This window comes from Triticum urartu, chromosome 5, assembly GCF_003073215.2.
Source record: "Triticum urartu cultivar G1812 chromosome 5, Tu2.1, whole genome shotgun sequence".
In the NCBI taxonomy this organism is placed as follows: domain Eukaryota; kingdom Viridiplantae; phylum Streptophyta; class Magnoliopsida; order Poales; family Poaceae; genus Triticum; species Triticum urartu.
Window position 1 is genome coordinate 510,377,158 of NC_053026.1, and position 24,916 is coordinate 510,402,073.

Here is a 24,916-nt window from a genome sequence, read left to right on the forward strand (position 1 = left end):
ATGACCATCAAGTTTGAATGCTAACATGATGTAGATATAAGCATGTATATCTAGTGTTGCTCAAATAGGATATGTGCTTGCCCAACTGGCCATGTTTGTAGGGAACACCTCCGAGTGGCCTATGTTTTGCCGGAGTGTTGATTAATTTCCGTTTCGGCAAATTTCAAGCGCTCGATATGTCGTTTTTTTAGCAAAGGTGATTCCAGATTTTTCCGTGAATTTTGCCCTGGCTTGTGCTATAATATAGGAAATATCGAGTGCGTTGGAAATGCCAAAAAGAGCATTTAATGCCATTTTGGGTTTTGTCGTCGAGTTATAATCTTTGAATTTTGAACACCGAAGATGTCTGATGATGATGGGATCCCGGAGTGCGGGTACTGCTACAATGACTGGGGTTTGTGCGACAGGATTCCTCACCTGCAAAATGATAGGTTTTTCACCGTGAAGCTGGAAGAGACCTTTGATGTTTGTACGGTACGCAACGACAATCATTTCTTCGTAATTAATGTCATCACTTGTGCTTCTTTTGTTCAATGTGTAATTTCTGGATTATTTTCAATTCGATTAGTACATCCCGTGTCATGCTAGACCATATGTATTGGAGGAGCTTGGTTTTGGTTTAGATGACTTTGAGAATGTGGAGGCGAGGAGGGCTCACTTAAGAACTAAACATGGTTATGAGTTTCTGGTTAAGCTGTACAATGCGGTCAATCACTCCCATTTTGGTTGCTCTAAATGGGAAGCTCTTTGCAAGGCATATGGATTTGAGGAGGGAATGCAAATAAGATTTGATATTCGTCCCAAAGATTATGATGATGATGATAATATTGACATCTGGGTGGATGTGGATATGCCTCCAGTTTTGCCTAGATGTGAGTTTGTCAAACTAATTTGTTAACTTTAGTAATTTATATTATTAATTTAAAAATATTTGGTGTTCGTCGGTACTAAACTTATTTATTTATAATTGTCAGCTTATTTCTTATCTTCAAGAAATACTCGAAAGATTGTAGATATCACATACTACAGCTATGACTCCGAGCTTAATTGTGAGGAGAAAGGTTGTCTTCTCTCATTCATAGAAGATGTTGAGGCCTTCAAAACCAATCACTCTATCAGCCCAAATTATACTAGATACATGCCACTAGTCCATAAATTGCTTGATGGTAACTTCATTGCCAGAAACTTGGTAAGATTTTGTTAATGATGGTAACTTCATTTCATACATTATTCTTAAGTAAACTACATTGCTAACTATATATGTTGCTATTACGTTTTTGAACAGAGGCTCCCGAAGGAGGTTGTGCCTGACATACTATTTACCGAAGGTGATATGCATATGGTTAGCTTACGACCAACTCCTTCGAAGGCTTACCATACTGCATACTCGATTTCTTCAAATGATGGAAGGCTCAAAATCAAAGAATGAAGCAAAGTGATGAATGCGCACACGCAACTAATTGGAGGCAAAATGAATGTGCACAAGCCACAAGTTGGAGATAGGTTTATGTCCATTCTCCATTTATGGAGATGGACCGGTTTATCTATTTTATGGTATTTTACCTAGGAGAGAGGAGTAGGTCCTAGGTATTAAGAACAATTAGTTAGTGTTGATTATATATGACTACGATGATGATGAGAAGTTTTTATTATAACTAGTGACCAAGTTGTTATATGATGTCTCATGAACGAAAATGATGATGATGAGGAGTTGTTATATGACAATGATATATTATGATGATAAGTTGTTAATGATGATGATGATGATGATGATAAGTTATTATGTCATTGGGTGAAAGAACCGCACATTAGTTTCAAGTGGATGGATCCAAAGTGACCATTGGTTACTTTGGATCCATGCACTTGAAACTAATCCACGGTTCTTTCACCCAATGATGTAATAATCATTATGATGTAAAAACAATATCTAAATTGCTACTGTATGAAAACTTGTATAATGGTGTATGAATACGACATAAAACAAAAAAGAAATACGTAATAATAGTAGTAGCGCGCGTAGAGAGGCGCACTGCTAGTAATTATTAGTAGCGCTTTCTACCAAAAGCGCTGCTGCTAAGCATGTATAGCAGTAGCGCGGGTAAACACACACTACTACTACACTTTAGCTGTAGTGCCGTAGCAGTAGCGCGGTGCCCCGCGCTATTGCTATACCTAGAACCGACGCTACTGCTAGGTTTTTCCCTAGTAATGTTAACTTTTGACATTACGTCACAATTGCCATTCTGTGGCAAGAGTAAAAAATTTAGAGTGACAATTGTGATACATAGTCAAATGCTAAGAATGGCAAAAGTAAAATGTTCTTTTGCTTTTGCCACATAATGGCATTTGTGATACATCGTCAAAAACTAATACTGGCAAAAATGAGATGTCCTATTTGAGAGTGGCATGAGTAAAGTGGTCAAATGTTAGAGTGGCAAAAACAAAGTTTTCCATGTTAAACATCCATGGCTGAATGGTTAAAGCGCATAGCTCATAATTTGTAGATTTACGGGTTCAATTCCTGCTGGATGCACATGGACCTGAACATTCCATAAGTCTATTGGCCTTAATAAATTGGGCTGAAAATCGTCATCTAAATGGCTGCGAACATAGACCAGAAATCAATAGTAGCTCACCTTTTCCTGGTGCAAATAAAAAGGAAAATGTATGGAAAAACTGCTTGCATTTTTTTGGAGGGGTGGGGGGATGAAAAAAAGATCTGCTTGCATAATAATGGAACTAGAAATATCTAACCAGGGCGGGACCGAACGCGGCCCCTTCACTAGCATCACGTGATTTGGGCGGCGGGCATGTGCACCAGAGCGGACCTGCGGCCACGCGTTACACATATCACATCGTGGCATGTTGCACCCGGTTGGCCATAGGATGCGTAGGAGGGGAGCCCAGAGCGCGACGTGCATGTACGACCATGCAGCTGCTCCCTCAAAGCCACGGTCAGCTGCCCCACCAGTGAGTGATACAGATAGGAGATAGCTTTAACCGCCAGACGGGGATGGTTGGATGGGTCTCTACCACATCCTGTGGAGGCCTCCTGTGGATTGATTAGCGTACCTGGACCACCACCCCCTGCATCTAATCTACACGAGCAAACTAGTGGATGGATGCTGCCCGTTGTGGTGACCGCGCGCCAAGAAATACAGCCTATTCTGGGGCAGGCAGCTTCATGGCACTACCTGCGCTCTAGGAATATCTTTTCCCCACAACGAGCATGAAATATCTCAAGCCGGAGTAGCACTTTTGTGGCAAAACATAATTAATCATCTTGGCATGCATCTTGACCTGCCTCTGCCTTGCTGTGCTCTAGTAGTGGGGGCGAGAGAGTGACGCGGCGGGACCACCGGCGACGGCCCCAGCTGCCTGCTTCCTCGCCCACGGTCACGGACAGCGACCCATCCCCACTGACGCGACAGCTCGGGCACAGCGACAACGATCTCTGGGCACGAAATCGAAATCTCCAAGGAAAAGTCATCATACTATATTCAGTGCTCTCGTGCTTTCACCGGCTGACATGGCCGGGTCTCGGCCACATCTTGTGGGTTAATTGCGGTTTGCCGCCTGGAGGCCGGAGCGGGCAAATATCCAGCTGCAGGAACTAGTGGACGTCGCTCCTTATGGTAACCGCACGTGAACCAACGGCACCTATTTCTGGACCATCTTGTTTACTTATTTTACAGCCGGCATTCGTGTCAGCCGGCCGGTGCTGCCTTTCGCTTTCCCTGTTCATCGTCTTTTATAAGCTCATTTAATAGGAAGCCGACTTCTTTCTCGCTTGCCGGCCTTCATATGTCCAGGAGTATGTGGTTATGTGAGACCGGTTTTGGTGCGCCCAAATGTCCCGCGATTTTATTATGGGTAATGTTTAACACCGGCGCGCTGGCCGAACCCGCGCGCGCGTCGTGTGATTAGAAGAAAAATCCAGCGCCTCTGTTCGCTCCTGTAGCATAGGGCCCATGCACCGCTCTTTGCTCCATCCATCTTATCTCTTTCACACGAGGTGCTCTCAGCCACTCCTTTTCCCCAACACGCGGCACCATTTTTTTTCTCGCATCCTCTCTCCCATCTCCTTCTCCTTCTTCAGCTGACCACCGAAGTGCTGCGAGACCACCACCAGTGGCGGCGACAGCGCCCACCGATATGCGAGCAGAAGCTGGCTTGGTGGAGTTGCAACCACGGCGACGAGAAGCTACAACCCCTAGTTGGCAGAGCTGCAACCGATGGTGGGTTGAGTTGCATTCGACGACGCCGCATCGACGGGGCAAGCTACGACTGCTATGGGAGCTGCAGCCACCAGTGGCGGAGCTGCAACCGTCGTCTGGCCAAGCTGCATCCAGCGGGGCGAAGCTACGCCCCGCGGGTTCGCCGGTGCCGGAACCGTTTAGCCATCGGTTGCCTCTGAGGTGTTTTTGCTGGAACCGGCATGTTATTTTAGTGGAACTAGCTTGTTTTTTTTGCTACTATCAACCTTGGAGCTCTTCCTTGCTAAATTTATTTTTGCTGGAACTGGCTCATATTTTTGCTGGAAACTAGTATTTTTTTTGCTACAACCACTGGAGCTTTTTTTCCTATCAAATTTTATTTTGCTGGAACTGGAGCTTTTTTTTGCTGGAACCTAGTAATATTTTGCTTCAACCGACCACTCGAGAATTTTGTCTGTTTTTCATAATTTTCTTTGTTGGACACCAAGATGCAAGCCAACGGCCGCGGCAAGCCAGTGGCGGTGACGTCAGGGCATGCTGCAACCATGGCGAACCGCGAGCTGGAACCAGTCGGGAGGGCTGCAATCCGTCGCTGACCGCGTCCAGAGGGCCCCACTGGCGGTCATGATGCAATCCTGACGGCCACAGGTCAGGACCCAGCCGGAGCTCGTCGACCACGGCCCCGACGACGGCAAGTCGAGGGGAGGGGAGGGGGCGATCCTCTGTGTGCGGAAGCGTGGGGAATTGGGAAGAAGACGATTGTAGGGAGCGTCAAATTTTTTTAAGAGTGGGGGAAGGGGCGTTACATCTAACGGCTGTTAATGGATGAATTGGACGGGTGCGTTGCGACCGGCCCAAAATTGGGCCGGCGCACCGGCGCCTATCACTGGCCTTTTATTATGCCCATCATGGGTCCACACCGTGCACGTACGGGGCGCTTTTTCGGAATAAATAATAAAGAAATAAATCAACGGAGCCAAGATAGTTTTGACCCGAGTCCCCGCTCGGTGTCATCAGTGGTTCCATAGCGCCGCATCGTCTCCGTGCTCCGAGCTCGCCCCGCTGGACGGCGGCGGCGGCGGCTCCAGGAGCAGCCCCTGCGCCAGGTCCGCGTAGTACGTGCCCGCGTCCATTTCGCCCGACGTGTGGAGCTCGAACATGTCGTGGCACAATGCGTCCGGCACCTCGTACCCCGCATTGGCGCATGGCGGCTGTGAGTGGGCCGCCGCCGCCGACGAGCTGGCATTGTCTGGCGCCGACGCGGCGGAGGCGATCCCGTCGACGTGGGCCTCCTCAGCGACGGCGCCGGCGCTGGCGCCCGCCTCCTGCCGGCGCAGGAAGTCCACCACGGCCCCGATGGCGGCGCGCCGGACGTCCGCCAGGTCGGAGAGGGAGGAGGGCACGGCGAGCAGCCACGCCGAGTCGGGGTAGTTGAGGCGCGCGGCGGGGGTGCGGCCGTACAGCGCGAGCATGGCGGCGTCGTGCGCGCGCGCGGCCGCCTCGGCGGTGACGTGCGTGCCGAGCCAGAGCCGCTCGCCGCGCTTCCCCGGCACGCGCACCTCGCACACCCACCGGCCGTTGCTGCCCCGGCGGCGCACGCCGTGGAACACCGGGTGGCGCGTCTCCTTGAACTTGGTTCGCCCCGCGGGGCGCTTCGGCGTCGGCGACGCAGGCGACGTCGGCATCCCCTGCTCGAGCGAGGACGGCGGGGATGCCGGCGAGTTCCAGTTGCGCTCCGGGCCCGTGTCCATTGCCGCTCCGCCGAGCAAGCTAGGCGGTGGTACTACGTACTTTTGCTAGGCTAGTTGGCTGGCTGGAGTAAGGAGCCGTGATGGCTGCTGCCTTGGTGGCTATGACCTATGAGACTAGGAGTACTCAGTAAACCAGTGGCTTGCCTAGAGTGTGCTTATTTATAGTTTTGCGGTACGCGGTGAAATGCGACGGCTTTGCCCGTCGGCGCGGGGACAGCTTGTGGTGTGCGGCGCTGGACCGCTCCCCGGTCGACGCGTGTAGCATGACTCCTCGGTGTAGACGTGTAGGGGGTTTGCTGCGTTAAGCAAAGAAAAGGCAGCTTCCCTCCATCACCTCACAGCCCATAGGCATGCATGGAGTATCTTTTTAACCGCGTTTGTGCTCGTCGGCTGGGTGCGAGAAAACGTGGGTGACGGCCAACTTGCTAATTTAGGTGTGTTGGTGTATCCCATTCCCGGCGTTTTCATCTTAGCATCAAATCAGTGTGTTCTTGTGATGTGGAAGTGTATTTACGTTTTGTTTTGCTGGTGAAGTGTATTTAGCTACCATGTGACAACATTTGGCCTTGTTTGAATCAGTTGTACTCCTTCTGTAAACTAATATAACAGCGTTTAGATCATTACTTTAGTTCTCTAAACGCTTTTATATTAGCTTAAGGAGGGAGTAACTTTTATGTGCTTTTCGGGTAGAGTAGCGGGTACCAAACAAAAACCAACCCTGATCTATGAAGGACTTTTGCTTTTCTATTACGAACGCAATTAGTCCCTCAAGCTTGCCAAATCATCTAAAGCAAAGAAAACGACAGAGGCGTGTAGGTACAGTCACTCAGGGATACTGGAGGGGCGAGGTGTGTCATGGTCCACTTAGCCCATCAGTAAATATAATTACTAGCATACCAAGACAACCTTGTATCCGGAGTAGAAGGAATTTCAACAAATTGTATCGGAAACATATAAACAATTCGCATCCATCCCCTTTGAGATGGCAATGGGCGACCTAGCCAACAAGCATAGGTGTAATTTCCGCTCTTTGATTCTTTTCCCAAATTTCACTGGCGTCATCTATTGATCTTGCAACCAATAAGAACCAAAAGTAATTAGTGCTTACCAATGCTTACGGAAGTCATATATGGTTTATAACTTGATTTTTGTTTTGTGCTTTCCTTTAGCTTGGCCTGCCTAGTTTTTTTCGTTGTAGGTATGCCAAGCTAGACTCACATTCTTCCTTGGCGTTTCATCCTCCCATTCCATCATTTGATAAACCATCATCGACAAGGGTTAATCAAGTGAGAGGGGATGGCATCGAGATTACCCACAGCGGGTGCATGTCGAGCACCTGTGCATGAACCCTGTCAGCTTGATCATCTCTCTTCTTAACCCTCCTCATGTCACCATGTTCTCTTCCTCCTCATGACAGGTGATTCACTACTTAAATCTAGGAATTTATGGGTTGCCCGTCATATTCTTATTTTTTTGTTGGTGTTGAAGTCAACAACAAGAGTGACCATGTCAGGCCTCATTTTCGGTTTGGAGAAAACTAAAACGTAGGAATCAGGTGTGGTATAGAAATTTGATGGGAATGCCACTTGTCAACGTAAGGGGTTGTCTTGCCTCGCCCCTAAAAAAAAAAGAGCTTTGAGTGGATGTCTAGTTTTCTCCAAAAACACATGAAATGAATAGTATTCCTATAAAATTCATGTACATGTTTCCTATGAATGCATCTATAGAAAATTTTCCTCTGAAATACTTATTCCTACGATTTTTCTATGAAAATCCTCCAAACCAAATGAGGCTTCAAAGTGATGGGAGTGATTTACTCTGTGTGGACGCTGAAAATATGACTCGTGAAGATTAACATTGCGTGTATGTTCTATACTTTCACCGGGGTCATTCCTCGGTACATCGATCGAATGCAGCATCTCACATCGTTGCGAGAAATTTGACAGGAAATTAAAGGAAAAGTCAAGGTTTCGACAGTGCAAGCGAGTCCATGCAATATTACCCTGCATATCGTGTTTTGTGGGGGAACTGGCATACCAAGAACTAAAATCCTTCATAAAGCATCCAAATACGCTAAACATATTTGAATACGTAGACACAACCTACATACTCGAGTTCTGGGCCAATAGTGAATTAGTATAACCTGACCCAAATTTACAGTCCAAATTTGAATCAAAGAACAAAAAACAAGATAAGTAATTTCTTTCCGCGTTACTTAGATTTACCTTTGGCAACCCATTATTTGGTGTAACGCACCTCCGTGTGTCTTTTGCTCGTTCATGTATAATCTTTTTATATATAACAAATAAAATTCATGTAAACTTCTTGTCATAGAATGATTTATTTGGGTTCATGGAGTACGTGCTCACACGAGTTCTGGACCAATAATGGACGCACTATTCACTTTTACGGTAGTAGAGTACTATTCACACTTTATTGGCTATACTGATAAAAGGTGAAGAGCAAATGAGTCCTTCCCAAAAATAGAAACAGGAAACTTTCTCGATAAGTGAATGAACACATTGGGGAAAAATTGCGCTCCATGCCTACTCTGTTTCTTCCCATATTGAGAAGAACAGAATCTATACCAATACTCCATAGAATATTGAAGCAAGCACTGGCTCCATAGAATAATAGCACTAGTTTACACTGCTCTAGTCGAGCAAGTAGCTCCATATCCATAGGGCGTCTCCAGGCCACTCTAGTCTACTCACCGCCGTAGTCCCGCCAATCTCCGTTGGCCGATGGCTCCACGAGCATGCCCTGCGCCAAGCTCGCGAAGTATGACGCGTCCATGCCGCCAAACCAGAGTTCGTCCAACAGTTCGCTGGACATGAAATATGGACAGCGCGCTGTGCCTCGGCTAGCTATGGGCGTGCTCGTCTTAGTCGGCCACCTTCGTCGGAGACACAAGCGGTTGCTTGCGCTGGCCCGCCACGACGGCGATGGCCACTGCGTCCTTGATCACATGTGCGCTGCCGAAGCCGATCAACCCGGCCGCGAGAACTGGCAGCATCCAACAGGCGGGAGTCGGCAAAGTTGAGGCAGGCGCCGCAGCCGGATAGCGCGAGCGCGCGCGCCGCCGTCTCAGCGGCGGCGAAGGTGCTGTGCCAGAGCCTGGAACCCTTCGTCCCGTGCACGCGCAGCTCGCACACCCACCCCCCGGCCAGGCCACGGTATACCGGGTGGCGCGTCTCCTTGAGCTTGGTGCGCCCCGCCGGTCGCTTCGGCGGATCCGACCACACCGTTTGGTGCAGCCCTTGCTCCTGGTCGTCGGACGGGGACGCGGCGTCCATGGATCGATCGAAGTTAGTGGAGGAGCTCATGAAGTGTGACTTGCTGCGTTGGGAGAGACGGTGGCTGGATGAGGCCCGGTGTACTTGTTCGCCGCGGTGCTCCGGTGGAGAGCTCCGGCATATAGCATTAGCGCGAAAGCAGATAAGCGCGGCTGCGCGAAAGCAGATAAGCGCGGTCACGCGCTCAGTGCCTATCAGTTATTACTGGAAGAAGGCAAAAGCAAGTTTTGCACTGGAGTAGATATTTTTATTCCGAACATCAATAAATATCGAGCTGAGGCGAGACACGGCATCTTTGTGGCCGAAAAAGCAAGTTTTGCACTGGAGTAGATATTGTCTCTCCAGCGCGAACGGCCGTAGCAATAGCAGCCCTATCTCTGAACTATGCCCGTGGAGCACAACCAAAAATGACACCAAAAGTGAACACCTGGCCGGGATTTTTCGCTGGTCAGATAGTCATTAATGTCGATGCGTCGTTCAGAGAAGGAGAGTACGCAGGATCTTGTGGAGTAGTCATCCGGGACAATCGTGGAAATTTCATGTCTGCAGCAACAGCAACACTCGATCATGTACCCGATGTAGAGACAGCTGAAGCTGCGGCTATATTGGAAGGAATGAAGCTAGCAAAGGAAACAGAGTGCCATAATGTGATAGTAAGATCAGATAATATCACGATGGTGGAGGCACTCAAACTGAATGGAGGCTATTCTATGGTGGCAGCGCTGGTGTTGGATGAATGTCGCAGTTATTTGGAAGATTTCGGGAAGTTTACTATCGAGCATTGTATTAGGGAGTCGAATAATGTAGCTCATGAGTTAGCATGTTGGGGTCGTGCTAATAATCCATCCCGATGGGTTCATGACCCGCCTTGTTTTATTGGAAATCTTTTAGCAGACGATGTTGCTATCTTTTGATTAATAAAGTAAACTTTCCCATCAAAAAAAAGTCGCTACATGTCATTGTTATTTTGAGGTGAGATTTCTCCTTTGCAGAAGGTAACAACAAATTTCTCCTTCTCTGTAAGAAGTAATCTCATATTTCTCTTTCTTTGCAGAAAGTAACCTCCCCGTGGTAAGACTTTGTTTGCTTTTCCTTGACAGAAAAAACAAAACTATTTGGTAATATCGATTTCTTAGTTAACAAAGGTAAACCGTCCGCAACATGCCAAATATGTGGAGATGGCATGGAGTTCAGAAGGGATGTGTGTACGCTGCACATTAAAGGAAAGATGGATTTACGTGTGTGCTGCAAATGAAATGTTGCTACCTATGAAGTAAATCAATTTCTTAGTTTATCAAAGTCGCTACATGTCATTGTTCTTTTGAGGTGAGATTTCTCCTCTGCAGAAAGTAACCACAAATTTCTCCTTCTCTGTAGGAAGTAATCTTATATTTCTCTTTCTTTGCAGAAAGTAACCTCCCCGTGGTAAGACTTTGTTTGCTTTTCCTTGATAGAAAAAATACAACTATTTGGTAATATCAATTTCTTAGTTAAACCGTCTGCAACATGCCAAATATGTGGATTTAATTCATGTGAACCAAACTACTGGATGATTTTATTCTGTTTTTGCCAACTTAACATACGGCATCTTCGCAAATCATTTCTGGTAGCTTCAATCGAATAGTTCTCCTAGATTTTAGAGCAATTCATCTCATCGAGTAGTTTGATGGGTATTTTTAGACTGGAGTTCTTTTATCTTATGATATTTATTATTATTCCAAAAAAGTTAATTTGTGTAGCACACTGAAAACAATTGGATGTTGATGTAATGGTGGTCTGAGATTATTAACTGTGAGCACATGTGCATGCGTATGATCTAATGATGGTTTGTAACTGCATCCTTTTTTGGGATGGCAAAAAAGAAATACATCTTACCTATTTGATGATTTGCAAAATCAGCTGAACAATTATTTCCACCAAACACATGTCTTTTCTTGGCTTAGTAGAAAAGATAAGAATAAATTCTAACATACATTTCTTTATTATTGCTTGGGGATTAATATTTAATGTTCCTTATGTTTGTTAGTTATAGAGCATGTATCTTTACTATAATAATGGGCACTCCTCACATATTATCTTTCTTTTTTACGTTGTAATTTTTTTTTCAAAATACAGGTGTCCACAAGAATGATTCTCAGAACCAGCTTTCATTGTCCAAAATGTTCCTCTGTTTATGTCACATAAGGGCATCTCCAACGCGGACTCTCAAACCGCCCACATATGTCGAAGTTGAAATATCGGCCGTTTGTGTGCATACACATCTCTCTGCCTAAGTAGGCAATCTCCAGTTCTTTCTATCATATTGTTTTTCTAATATTGCGGCAGCTCTATACTCTCTTGTGGAGCAACTAGCATATGCATTTAGTCAATCTTTTGGCCTATCTCCTTTTGTATTATGATTGCCATATTGAGGAAAAAAGTATAATATGTAAAGTTGTATGAGTCTTTTATGTTCGCATTTTATTTATTTTGAGGGGAATTAAATAATCGAGTAGGCTTGCTCTTCCCCATCATAACTGTTTGTCAGGGCTTGTAGAATGTCAAAAGAAAGATGTTTTCTGGATTAAACTTAATATCGACCAGACGGATTTATATAGAGTGAGTTGTGATGGGGAACTTGCATCACGACATAGGCATGCAGTTGAGACCAACACACTGAGTGCAACAGAAAGATATGGTAAAACTATGTACAACGACGATCATTTCTTTAGTTAAGCAATAGATAGGGTGAATTGCGACTAGAAACCATGTACAACTAATGTGCTCGTGTCGCAATCCTCAAGTGGCCCATCTTTTCTTTTCTCATGAGTGACTCCTATGACAGATCTTCCGTTGCAACGCACGGACATTTGTGCTAGTTAGTATACAAAAACAGATAGAAATGGAATTCATTATATATATATATATACACACACATATATATATATATATAATATCATCACATGATGATACTTAACTACTAGGTGTTGGGGAACGTAGTAATTTCAAAAAAATTCCTACGCACACACAGGATCATGGTGATGCATAGCAACGAGAGGGGAGAGTGTTGTCCACGTACCCTCGTAGACCGTTAAGCGGAAGCGTTATGACAACGCGGTTGATGTAGTCGTACGTCTTCACGATCGACCGATCCTCAGTACCGAACGTACGGCACCTCTGCGTTCAGCACACGTTCAGCTCGGTGACGTCCCACGAACTCACGATCCAGTAGAGCTCGGGGAAGAGTTTCGTCAGCACGACGGCATGGTGACGATGTTGACGAAGTTCCGCATCAGGGCTTCGCCTAAACACCACTACAGTATGACCGAGGTGAATTATGGTGGAGGGGGGCACCGCACACGGCTGGGAGAGATATTTGTGATCAACTTGTGTGTCTAGAGGTGCCCCCCTGCCCCTGTATATAAAGGAGCAAGGGAGAGGCCGGGCAGCCCTTGTTGGCGCACCTAGGAGGAGGAATCCTCCTCCTAGTAGGAGTAGGATTCCTCCCTTTCCTACTCCTATTAGGAGGGGGAAAGGCAGGGAGAGAAAGAGAAGGAAAGGGGGGGCGCCGTCCCCCCTTCTCCTAGTCCAATTCGGACAGGGGGAAGGGGGCGCACTGCCTGCCCTAGGCCGGCCCCTCTCTCTTTCACTTATGGCCCAACAAGGCCCATTAGTCCCCGGGGGGTTCCGGTAACCCCTCCGGTACTCCGGTAAAATCCCGATTTCACCCGAAACTATTCCAATGTCCAAATGTAAGCTTCCAATATATCAATCTTTACGTCTCAACCATTTCGAGACTCCTCATCATGTCCGTGATCAAATCTGGGACTCCGAACTACCTTTGGTACATGAAAACATATAAATTCATAAAACCGATCGTCACAGAACTTTAAGCGTGCGGACCCTACGGGTTCGAGAACTATGCAGACAGGACCGAGACACGTCTCCGGTCAATAACCAATAGCGGAACCTGAATGCTCATATTGGTTCCTACATATTCTACGAAGATCTTTATCGGTCAAACCGCACAACACTATACGTTGTTCTCTTTGTCATCGGTATGTTACTTGCCCGATATTCGATCGTCGGTATCCCAATACCTAGTTCAATCTCGTTACTGGCAAGTCTCTTTACTCGTTTCGTAATACATCATCCCGTAACTAACTCATTAGTTATCATGCTTGCAAGGCTTATAGTGATGTGTATTACCGAGAGGGCCCAGAGATACCTCTCCGACAATCGGAGTGACAAATCCTAATCTTGATCTATGCCAACTCAACAAGTACCATCTGAGACACCTGTAGAGCACCTTTATAATCACCCAGTTATGTTGTGACGTTTGGTAGCACACAAAGTGTTCCTCCGGTATTCGGGAGTTGTATAATCTCATAGTCATAAGAACATGTATAAGTCATGAAGAAAGCAATAGCAGTAAAACAAACGATCAAGTGCTAAGCTAACGGAATGGGTCAAGTCAATCACATCATTCTCCTAATGATGTGATCCTGTTAATCAAATGACAACTCTTTGTCTATGGCTAGGAAACATAGCCATCTTTGATCAATGAGCTAGTCAAGTAGAGGCACACTAGTGACACTCTGTTTGTCTATGTATTCACACATGTATCATGTTTCCGGTTAATACAGTTCTAGCATGAATAATAAACATTTATCATGATATAAGGAAATAAATAATAACTTTATTATTGCCTCTAGGGCATATTTCCTTGAGTCCCCCACTTGCACTAGAGTCAATAATCTAGTTCACATCTTTATGTGATTAGTTCACATCTCCATGTGACTAATACCCAAAGGGTTTACTAGAGTCTATAATCTAGTTCACATCGCTATGTGATTAACACCCAAAGAGTGATCATGGTTTTCTTGTGAGAGAAGTTTAGTCTACGGGTCTGCAACATTCAGATCCGTATGTATTTCGCAAATTTCTATGTCTACAATGCTCTGCACGGAGCCACTCTAGCTCATTGCTCCCACTTTCAATATGTATCCAGATTGAGACTTAGAGTTATCTAGATCGATGTAAAAAGCTTGCATTGACGTAACTCTTTACGACGAACTCTTTTATCACCTCCATAACCGAGAAATATTTCCTTAGTCCTCTAAGGATAATTTTGACCATTGTCTAGTGATCTACTCCTAGATCACTATTGTACTCCCTTGCCAGAAAGATGCTAAGGTATACAATAGGACTGGTAAACAGCATAGCATACTTTATAGAACCTATGACTGAGGCATAGGGAATGACTTATCATTCTCTTTCTATTTTCTGTTGTGGTCGGGTTTTGAGTCTTTACTCAACTTCACACCTTGCAACACAGGCAAGAACTCCTTCTTTGACTGTTCCATTTTGATCTACTCCAAAATCTTGTCAAGGTATGTACTCATTGAAATAACTTATCAAGCGTCTTGATCTATCTCTATAGATCTTGATGCGCAATGTGTAAGCAGCTTCATCGAGGTATTTCTTTGAAAAACTCCTTTCAAATACTCCTTTATGCTTTCCAGAAAATTCTACATTCTTTCCGATCAACAATATGTCATTCACATATACTTATGAGAAATGTTGTAGTGCTCCCACTCACTTTCTTGTAAATACAGGCTTCACCACAAGTCTGTATAAAACCATATACTTTGATCACTTTATCAAAGCATATATTCCAACTCCGAGATGCTTGCACCAGTCCATAGATGGATCGCTGGAGCTTGCTCACTTTGTTAGCACCTTTAGGGTCGACAAAACCTTCTGGTTGCATCATATACAACTCTTGTTTTTAAGAAATCCATGAAGGAATACAGTTTTGACATCCATTTGCCAGATTTCATAAAATGCGGCAACTGCTAACATGATTCGGACAGACTTTTAAGCATCGATACGAGTGAGAAAATCTCATCGTAGTCAACACCTTGAACTTGTCGAAAACACTTTGCGACAATTCGAGCTTTGTAGATAGTAACACTACTATCAGCGTCCGTCTTCCTCTTGAAGATCCATTTATTCTTAATGCACCGATCATCGGGCAAGTCAATCAAAGTCCATACTTTGTTCTCATATATGGATCCAATCTCAGATTTCATGGCCTCAATCCATTTAGCGAAATTTGGGCTCATCATCGCTTCCTCATAGTTCGTAGGTTCGTCATGGTCGATTAACATGACCTCCAGAACAGGATTACCGTACCACTCTGGTGCGGATCTCACTTTGGTTGACCTACGAGGTTCGGTAGTAGCTTGATCTGAAGTTACATGATCATCATCATTAGCTTCCTCACTAATTGGTGTAGGAGTCACAGAAACAGATTTCCGTGATGATCTACTTTCCAATAAGGGAGCAGGTACAGTTACCTCATCAAGTTCTACTTTCCTCCCACTCACTTCTTTCGAGAGAAACTCCTTCTCTGGAAAGGATCCATTCTCAGCAACACATGTCTTTCCTTAGGATCTGTGATAGAAGGTGTACCCAACTGTCTTCTTTGGGTATCCTATGAAGACACATTTCTCCGATTTGGGTTTGAACTTATCAGGATGAAACCTTTTCTTATAAGCATCGCAACCCCAAACTTTAAGAAACGACAACTTTGGTTTCTCGCCAAACCACAGTTCATACGGTGTCATTTCAACAGATTTAGATGGTGCCCTTTTTAACGTGAATGCAGCTGTCTCTAATGCATAACCCCAAAACTATAGTGGTTAATCGGTAAGAAACATCATAGATTGCACTATATCCAATAATAGTACGGTTATGACGTTCGGACACACCATTATGTTGTGGTGTTCCAGGTGGCACGATCTTGTGAAACTATTCCACATTATTTTAATTGAAGACCAAACTCGTAACTCAAATATTTGTCTCTGCGATCAGATTGTAGAAACTTTATTTTCTTGTCACGATGATTTTCCACTTCACTCTGAAGTTCTTTGAACTTTTCAAATGTTTCAGACTTATGTTTCATCAAGTAGATATACCCATATCTGCTCAAATCATCTGTGAGGGTCAGAAAATAACGATATCCGCCGCGAGCCTCAACACTCATCAGACTGCATACATCAGTATGTATTAGTTCCAATAAGTCAGTTGCTCGCTCCATTGTTCCGGAGAACGGAGTCTTTAGTCATCTTGCCCATGAGGCATGGTTCGCAAGCATCAAAATGATTCATAATCAAGTGATTCCAAAAGCCCATCAGCATGGAGTTTCTTCATGCGCTTTACACAAATATGTCCTAAACGGCAGTGCCACAAATAAGTTGCACTATCATTATTAACTTTGCATCTTTTGGCTTCAATATTATGAATATGTGTATCACTACGACCGAGATCCAATGAACCATTTTCATTGGGTGTATGACCATAGAAGGTTTTATTCATGTAAACAGAACAACAATTATTCTCTAACTTAAAGGAATAACCGTTTTGCAATACACATGATCAAATCATATTCATGCTCAACGCAAACACCAAATAACATTTATTTAGGTTTAACACTAATCCCGAAAGTATGGGGAGTGTGCGATGATGATCATGTCAATCTTGGAACCACTTCCAACACACATCGTCACTTCACCCTTAACTAGTATCTGTTCATTCTGCAACTCCCGTTTCGAGTTACTACTCTTACCAACTGAACCAGTATCAAATACCGAGGGGTTGCTATAAACACTAGTAAATTACACATCAATAACATGTATATCAAATATAGCATTGTTCACTTTGCCATCCTTCTTATCCGCCAAATACTTGGGGTAGTTCCGCTTCCAGTGACCAGTCCCTTTGAAGTAGAAGCACTTAGTCTTAGGCTTAGGTCCAGACTTGGGCTTCTTCACTTGAGAAGCAACTTGCTTTCTGTTCTTCTTGAAGTTCCCTTTCTTTCCCCTTGCCCTTTTCTTGAAACTAGTGGTCTTGTTAATCATCAACACTTGATGCTCTTTCTTGATTTCTACCTTCATCGATTTCATCATCATAAAAAGCTCGGGAATAGTTTTCGTCATCCCTTGCATACTATAGTTCATCACGATGTTCTACTAACTTGGTTATGGTGACTAGAGAATACTGTCAATCACTATTTTACCCGGAAGATTAACTCCCACTTGATTCAAGCGATTGTAGTATCCAGGCAATCTGAACACATGCTCAATGCTTGAGCTATTCTCTTCCATCTTTTAGCTATAGAACTTGTTGGAGACTTCATATCTCTCAACTCGGGAATTTGCTTGAAATATTAACTTCAACTCCTGGAACATCTCATATGATCCATGACATTCAAAACGTCTTTGAAGTACCGATTCTAAGCTGTTAAGAATGGAGCACTAAACTATCAAGTAGTTATCATATTGAGCTAGCCAAACATTCATGACGTCTGCATCTGCTCCTGCAATAGGTCTGTCACCTAGCGGTGCATCAAGGACATAATTCTTCTGTGCAGCAATGAGGATAATCCTCAGATCACGGATCCAATCCGCATCTTTGCTACTAACATTTTTCAACTTAGTTTTCTCTAGGAACATATCAAAAATAAAACAATGGAGCTAAACGTGAGCTATTGATCTACAACATAGATATGCTAATACTACCAGGACTAAGTTCATGATAAATTAAAGTTTAATTAATCATATTACTCAAGAACTCCCACTTAGATAGACATCCCTCTAATCATCTAAGTGATCACGTGATCTAAATCAACTAAACCATAAACAATCATCACGTGAAATGGAGTAGTTTTCAATGGTGAACATCACTATGTTGACCATATCTACTATATCATTCACGCTCGACCTTTCGGTCTCAGTGTTCCGAGGCCATATCTGCATATGCTAGGCTCATCAAGTTTAACTCGAGTATTTTGCGTGTGCAAAACTGGCTTGCACCCGTTGTAGATGGAAGTAGAACTTATCACACCCGATCATCACGTGGTGTCTCGGCACGGCGAACTTTGGCAACGGTGCATACTCAGCGAGAACACTTTTACCTTGAAATTTAGTGAGAGATCATCTTATAATGCTACCGTCAAACAAAGTAGAATAAGATTCATAAAGGATAAACATCACATGTGTCGGTGTCAAAACCGGCGGATCTTGGGTAGGGGGTCCCGAACTGTGCGTCTAAGGCGGATGGTAACAGGAGGCGGGGGACACGATGTTTACCCAGGTTCGGGCCCTCTCGATGGAGGTAATACCCTACTTCCTGCTTGATTGATCTTGATGATATGCGTATTACAAGAGTTGATCTACCACGAGATCGTAGAGGCTAAACCCTAGAAGCTAGCCTATGGTGTGATTGTTGTCGTCCTATGGACTAAACCCTCCGGTTTATATAGACACTGGAGGGGGCTAGGGTTACACAGAGTCGGTTATAAGGAAGGAGATCTACATATCTGTATTGCCAAGCTTGCCTTCCACGCCAAGGAGAGTCCCATCCGGACACGGAACGAAGTCTTCAATCTTGTATCTTCATAGTCCAACAGTCCAGCCAAAGGATATAGTTCGGCTGTCCGGAGACCCCCTAATCCCGGACTCCCTCAGTAGCCCCCGAACCAGGCTTCAATGACGATGAGTCCGGCGCACAGATTTTCTTCGGCATTGCAAGGCGGGTTCTTCTCCAAATTCTGAATATCTACTGAGTAGTGTCTGGTCCCCATAAATGTTGCACTTCTTGGCTTCCGCGTCCAATAAGGGCTATCTTCCACGTGTCGATCGAATGCGAGGAGCCAGGGCATTTTACATTCGCCACCCTAGCCATGTAAGTAAACTGTCTATTAAAGAGACGGGGATACTTAGATCCAGACCACACCATCCTCCCACAGCGAGTATCCATCGGAGCACGCTCGGAAAAATCCATTCCAACATGGCCAGCCATCGCAGCTCCTCCTCCCGCTCCCGTAGCCCTAAGCCCGGTGATTGGGAGAAGTGTTCCGTCCCGCACAGCCAATTAGTAGAGTTACAGACCCATGGATTTCTCCCTCCAGTGTATATGGTCCCCGTTCGAGCCGGGCTCGCCACCTATAATGGCGGGGAGCAAGCGGAGAGCTTCCCCAATCCCTCCAAGGGGGAGCGGGTATGCCTTGTCCCTTATTTACTAAGGGGACTTGGATTTCCAATCCATCCGTTCCTCCACGGGCTCCTGGAGTTTTATGGCCTCCAGTTGCATAATTTCACCCCCGCTTCCATATTACACATCGATGGTTATGTTGCCCTTTGTGAGCTGTTTCTAGGCTGCGAGGCTCATTTCGAGCTGTGGAAGAGGCTATTATGCCTTGTGCCCCGTACACAGAAGGGGTCAACATATCAAGTGGGTGGAGCCGAAATATGGCGCATCACCGGGACCGGATACCTGTCCGGTACCCCGAAGAAGACGTCCGAAGACTGGCCTTTGGAGTGGTTTTACATGGAGGACGTCCCCCTTCCAGATCCTATTCGGATGGGTCTTCCCGAGTTCGACAATGCCCCTTTGAAGAAACGCCAAAGCTGGCGCCCATGGAACCCTCAGGAGGAAGATAACGGAGAAGTCCTTTACCTGATGGGCCGGATAAAAGTGCTGGCTCAATCAAGACTGACAATAATCGAGGTTATGTCAATTTGTATAATGCGGGGGTGCAACCACTTCAATATGAAGGGAGCCCCATGTGGCGCTTTAACGGGGAAGATGATGCCACCCGCTGCAGGCGTAAGGGACCGGACTCAGTTGCTGCTCTAGCAAAAATTCTGTCCGATTTGTTCAAGGGAGAGGGAGAGGAGTTCATCCGTATTAAGCCACGGGATGGGTTCTCCATGTACAACCTTCCAAGCTGGGTGAGCTGTCACTTTTTACTCCCAACCTTCCCGCACTCTTCGTCATAAATACTCACCTTGCCGTTTCATGGCAGGAATTGCGAAAAGTTGTAAGGGAGGTCAACATCACACCTCCACAACCGGAGGACCCTGACCGGGCCCTTGATCCCGGACTCGAAGAGGATCCGGACATATTTGTGGAGCTGATCGACAAGACATTCTATCAATTGAGCTGTGATGATGCCATGGTGGCCATCATAGCCGACTATCCTGGGCTACTCCCTGCATCGCATGTAAGAAAAACCGGAGTCCCAACTTATGAGAAGGATCCCCTTTTATGCACTTCACCTACCGTACACATATGGTGTTTTACAGGGAAGGCCCTCGGGACACCATGCCGAACCGGAGTGACTCGCCACGAAGCCGGGTAGGCTAAAAAGGAAGGCGGTCAGGACTGAGACGCTGGCGCAGAGGTATGATACAGAACCTTGCTCTATGGTTGTCGTCTTTCTTAAAATATAATGACGTCCATGTTTCCTAGTAGGAAAAACGCTCGCCGGACTATATCCGGAGAGGTTGCTGATCACGCCTCCACCAGTTGGGCTCCAGGGCCGGACATAGAGGCAGAAGCTAACACGAGGCGAACGCCGGATGCTCCTCCTACAGAGGATGCGGATAGACTATCCGCTACAAATTCCGAAGTGGAGAGCGCCATGAATCACAGGCGTCATCGGGCCGTACTCCGTGACGCTTGTTTCTCCCAAGAGGCGTTCGATGCCTTCAACTCAGGAGACGCGTACATCCGTGCTGCTCAAAACGGTCTTGCCAGAGCCACAGACCAGTATGTAAAGGATATACGGGTAAGAAAATCTGACGATTATATATATATATATATATATATATATCAGTAGCCCCTGAGACTTGAAACAGTTAACACAACTGATTTAAGGATCATTATTTGTGCAGGTTCTTACAGAGAAGAATACCCATTTGTCTCAAGAGCTGGAAGAGTGCAAATTCCCAGCTACGGGCCGCGGTTGCCGCGTTGAAGGAGTCCGAGAAGGCTCCCTCTGGTAACACTTGTTTCCATTGCAAAGAATGACAGGTACCAGATAGTATGTGGCATGCATGCAAATCTAACAATAGATGTTGCAGATGACTCCGGAGTGAATCCGGAGGCCGTGCCGGAGAATGCGCAACGTGCTAATCGACAGCTAAATGCTGGCGAGCGCGTGCTTACGCGGGTCAGGCAGGAGAAAAATAATCTCCAGGACGCCAATATCCAGTTGGGCGTGGAACTGAAAGATGTCCGAGCCCAGCTTCCGGACTCCGTGAAGGAGAATAAGCGGCTTTGACGCGGCATTTTCAGTAAGTGCTTGAACGAACTTTTGAAAGAGTTCGGCGAAGAAGCCGGCTAACAGAGTTATGTCTGCAGGTATGCTGACGGGTCGTTCCGCGGAGGAGATGCCCGGGTCTGCGGGTGATCTTCTACCAGAGCTCTCACAACTGCACGAACAAGTTCGGCAGGTGATGCAGGGTATTGGCCAAGCCTTGTGGCCTTCCGCCTCCCCGCCAGGAGGCATGAGGGAGCTTATAGAGAAGCTCAAGGGAGCGCGGCGGTGCTTCCGATTATGGAAGATATCAGCCTGCCGACAAGCTGCAAGGGAAGCCTGGGCCATGGTGAAGACGCGATATACCAAAGCTGACCCAAACCACATGGTCGAGGTCAGACCTATGGGGCCCGATGGGAAAGAAATCCCCGTCAGTTTGGTGTATGACCAAATAGAATTAGCCGAAAAGTATTCCCAACAGGATTGTAGGCTAGACAGCCTGTTGGATGGTATAGAAGAAGAATTTAGTCAGTCTTAGTGACTGTGTACTTCAAGTGACATATATAATGTCCCTAGCCGGATTGTAAATCATTTTCATGGCGGACCTTTAGCTTCGACCTCTGGACCCGATAGTCCGGAGTGTATCCGAATACCCACTCGGTTATGTAAAAACCGGGGTATGCGTGGAAACCAGGCGTAGGGGTCATAAGTAATTGAACAGACAAGTACCCAACTAGCTATGTTATATTACATGGATAGTAAGAAACATCTTCCAAGGAGAATAGTTCCGTTAAGGCTTCCTTTCCCTGGGTAGGCATGCCCTAATGTGCATGTCCGAACTGCGAAAAGAGACGCTGGCTATAAACATCTGGGGGCATGTATCAAAATAAATAAAAGTCATCTTTTGTTCACCAACCGAATATTCCCTTAAGAACGCTAGCTTTCGGCTTCACCCAGTCTGAGGTACACATCCGGCTGACCCGGCAGTAACAATCGCATAGGTGCTCCCCTTATGCCCTAGCCGAATTAACGGGAACGTAGGGCGTAAATACAAGAGCCAGGAAACCCAGCTTGGCCAAAACTTAAGTCATATCGATGCATATAATGGCGAAAAATGTACATGTGGAAGAATAACACATGTGTGGGGCATAAAGCCCAAAAAAATAGTTATATTAAGCTTCTGTATAAGAAGCCCCCAGGTATAATGAGCGCAGTTAGCGCGTCAAGATTGTGTAGTCAAGACACAAGTTAGCCTTTTAAGGCCTTGAGGAGAAGAAAAAAGAAGAGAGAAAGAGAGAAAAGACAGATAACGGATATGCAAAAAATTGACGGGGGTAAGGAGACGAACATAGAGTCCGGCACTAGGCGTAGAATCTTTGGAGTCTGGTTGCGTTCCATGGGTTGGCTCGAGTCGATTGTCCGATGCATCCCGCAGACGGTACGCTCCACCGGTCAGAACCTGGTCAATAATGAAGGGACCTTCCCATTTGGGCTTGAGCTTGTTCTTTTTCTTCTCCGGCAGGCGTAGAACTAGTTCACCAACATTATAGGTTTTGGCCCGTACTTCTCTGCTTTGATACTTTCGAGCGTGTTGCTGATAGAATGCGCAACGGGCTTTTGCCACGTCGTGCTCCTCCTCCAGGGCGTCCAAACTGTCCTGCCGATCGAGCTCGGCCTCTTTTTCTTTGTACATACGCACTCGAGGCGAGTCATGAATTATGTCGCAAGGCAGAACCGCCTCTGCGCTGTACACCATAAAAAACGGTGTGTATCCGGTAGTGCGATTCGGCGTGGTCCGCAGCCCCCATAGTACGGAGTCGAGCTCCTCTACCCAGTGCGTGTTTGATTCCTTTAATGACCGCACTAACCTGGGTTTGATGCCGCTCATGATAAGACCATTTGCTTGCTCGACTTGACCGTTAGTTTGCGGGTGATAGACAGAAGCATAATCGAGCTTGATGCCCATGTTGCTGCACCAAAGTTTTACCTCGTCGGCTGTAAAGTTCATGTCGTTGTCAGTGATGATGCTGTGAAGGATGCCATAACAGTGTACAACCCCAGATATGAAGTATATCACCGGTCCAAATTTAGCCGTTTTAACGGGTTTGGCTTCTATCCATTTGGTGAATTTATCCACCATGACCAGTAAGTATTTTTTTTCTTATGGGTTCCCCCTTTGAGGGGTCCGACCATATCAAGCCCCTAGACCGCAAAGGGCCAAGTAATGGGGATTGTTTGGAGAGAGGTATGCAGCATATGGCTTTGGTTTGCAAAAAGCTGGCAACCGACGCAACGTTGGACCAGATCCTGTGCATTTGCTCGGGCTGTCGACCAATAGAAACTTGTACGGAAGGCCTTGCTTACAAGGGCCTGGGCTGCGGCATGGTGCGGCCAAGTCCAGCATGGATTTCTGCCAAAAGCTTCCGCCCTTCCTCTTCGGAGATGCACCTTTGAAGGTCTCCGGTTGTGCTTTCCTAATAAAGCTCTCCCTCGTGGACCTTGTAGGCTTTAGATCGCCGCACTATGCAGCGTGCCTCATTTTGGTCCTCGAGTAGTTCCTGCTTGGTTAGGTAGGCCAGGAATGGTTCTATCCACGGGGTGATGACAGCCATTCTCACCTGGGTTGAAGGTGTTATTTTGATGGCAGAGCCTCCGATTGTGTCAGAGTGTTCGGTATCTGGTGTTGTGGCCGGGTCCAGACTATTGTTACCGGTGTCCCCTTCCCATACCACGGATGGCTTAAACAGCCTTTCCAAGAAGATGTTAGGTGGGACAGGATCGCGTTTAGCACCGATACGGGCGAGGATATCCGCCCCCTGATTGTTTTCCCGAGCCACATGGTGAAATTCAAGCCCCTCGAACTGAGCTGACATTTTGAGGACGACGTTGCGATATGCCACCATTTTCAGATCCTTGGCATCCAAGTCTCCATTTATTTGAGATATCACGAGCTTCGAGTCCCCACGCACCTCCAGGCGTTGAATGCCCATGGAAACTGCCATCCGGAGACCATGTAATAGGGCCTCGTATTTGGCTGCGTTGTTGGAGTATGTGTATAGTATTTGGAGTACTTATTGGACTGTATCTCCGGTGGGGGACACTAGGACGACGCCAGCCCCCAGACTAGCCAGCATTTTAGAGCCGTCAAAGTGCATGATCCAATTGGAGTACGCGCCGTACTCTTTAGGGAGTTCGGCTTCTGTCCACTCGGTGACGAAATCGGCCAGTACTTGCGACTTAATGGCTCGCGGTGGTCTATATGTTATGTCAAACGGGAGGAGCTCGATAACCCATTTGCCAATCCGGCCCGTGGCATCGCGGTTGTTTATTATGTCGTTGAGTGGTACTTCTAAGGCCACCGTAATTGAACACTCTTGAAAGTAGTGTCGTAATTTCCGGGATGCCATGAATACCGCGTATGCTATCTTTTGATAATGTGGGTACCGTGATTTGCATGGAGTGAGGACAGTGGATACATAATATACCGGCTTCTGAAGTGGGAATTTATGTCCGTCTGTCTCTCGTTCGACGACGAGCACTGCTCTTACAACTTGGTGAGTTGCC

The 24,916-nt window shown here is 46.1% G+C and overlaps 1 protein-coding gene and 1 pseudogene across 1 annotated transcript; both read right to left on the reverse strand.

Moving 5' to 3' along the window:
- Window positions 1-4,708: 4,708 nt before the first annotated feature.
- On the reverse strand, window positions 4,709-6,080 carry LOC125510212 (dehydration-responsive element-binding protein 1H-like). Its single transcript, XM_048675313.1, has one exon. It carries the CDS (start codon window positions 5,966-5,968, stop codon window positions 5,231-5,233), a length of 738 nt encoding a protein of 245 aa, XP_048531270.1. The 5' UTR covers window positions 5,969-6,080; the 3' UTR covers window positions 4,709-5,230.
- Window positions 6,081-8,740: 2,660 nt separating this feature from the next.
- Window positions 8,741-9,417, reverse strand: LOC125510213 (annotated as a pseudogene).
- Window positions 9,418-24,916: the final 15,499 nt, after the last annotated feature.

What these genes read in the sequence shown, in the direction of transcription:
- LOC125510212 (XM_048675313.1), bottom strand. Translation starts at nt 5,968, where the DNA reads ATGGACACGGGCCCGGAGCGCAACTGGAACTCGCCGGCATCCCCGCCG.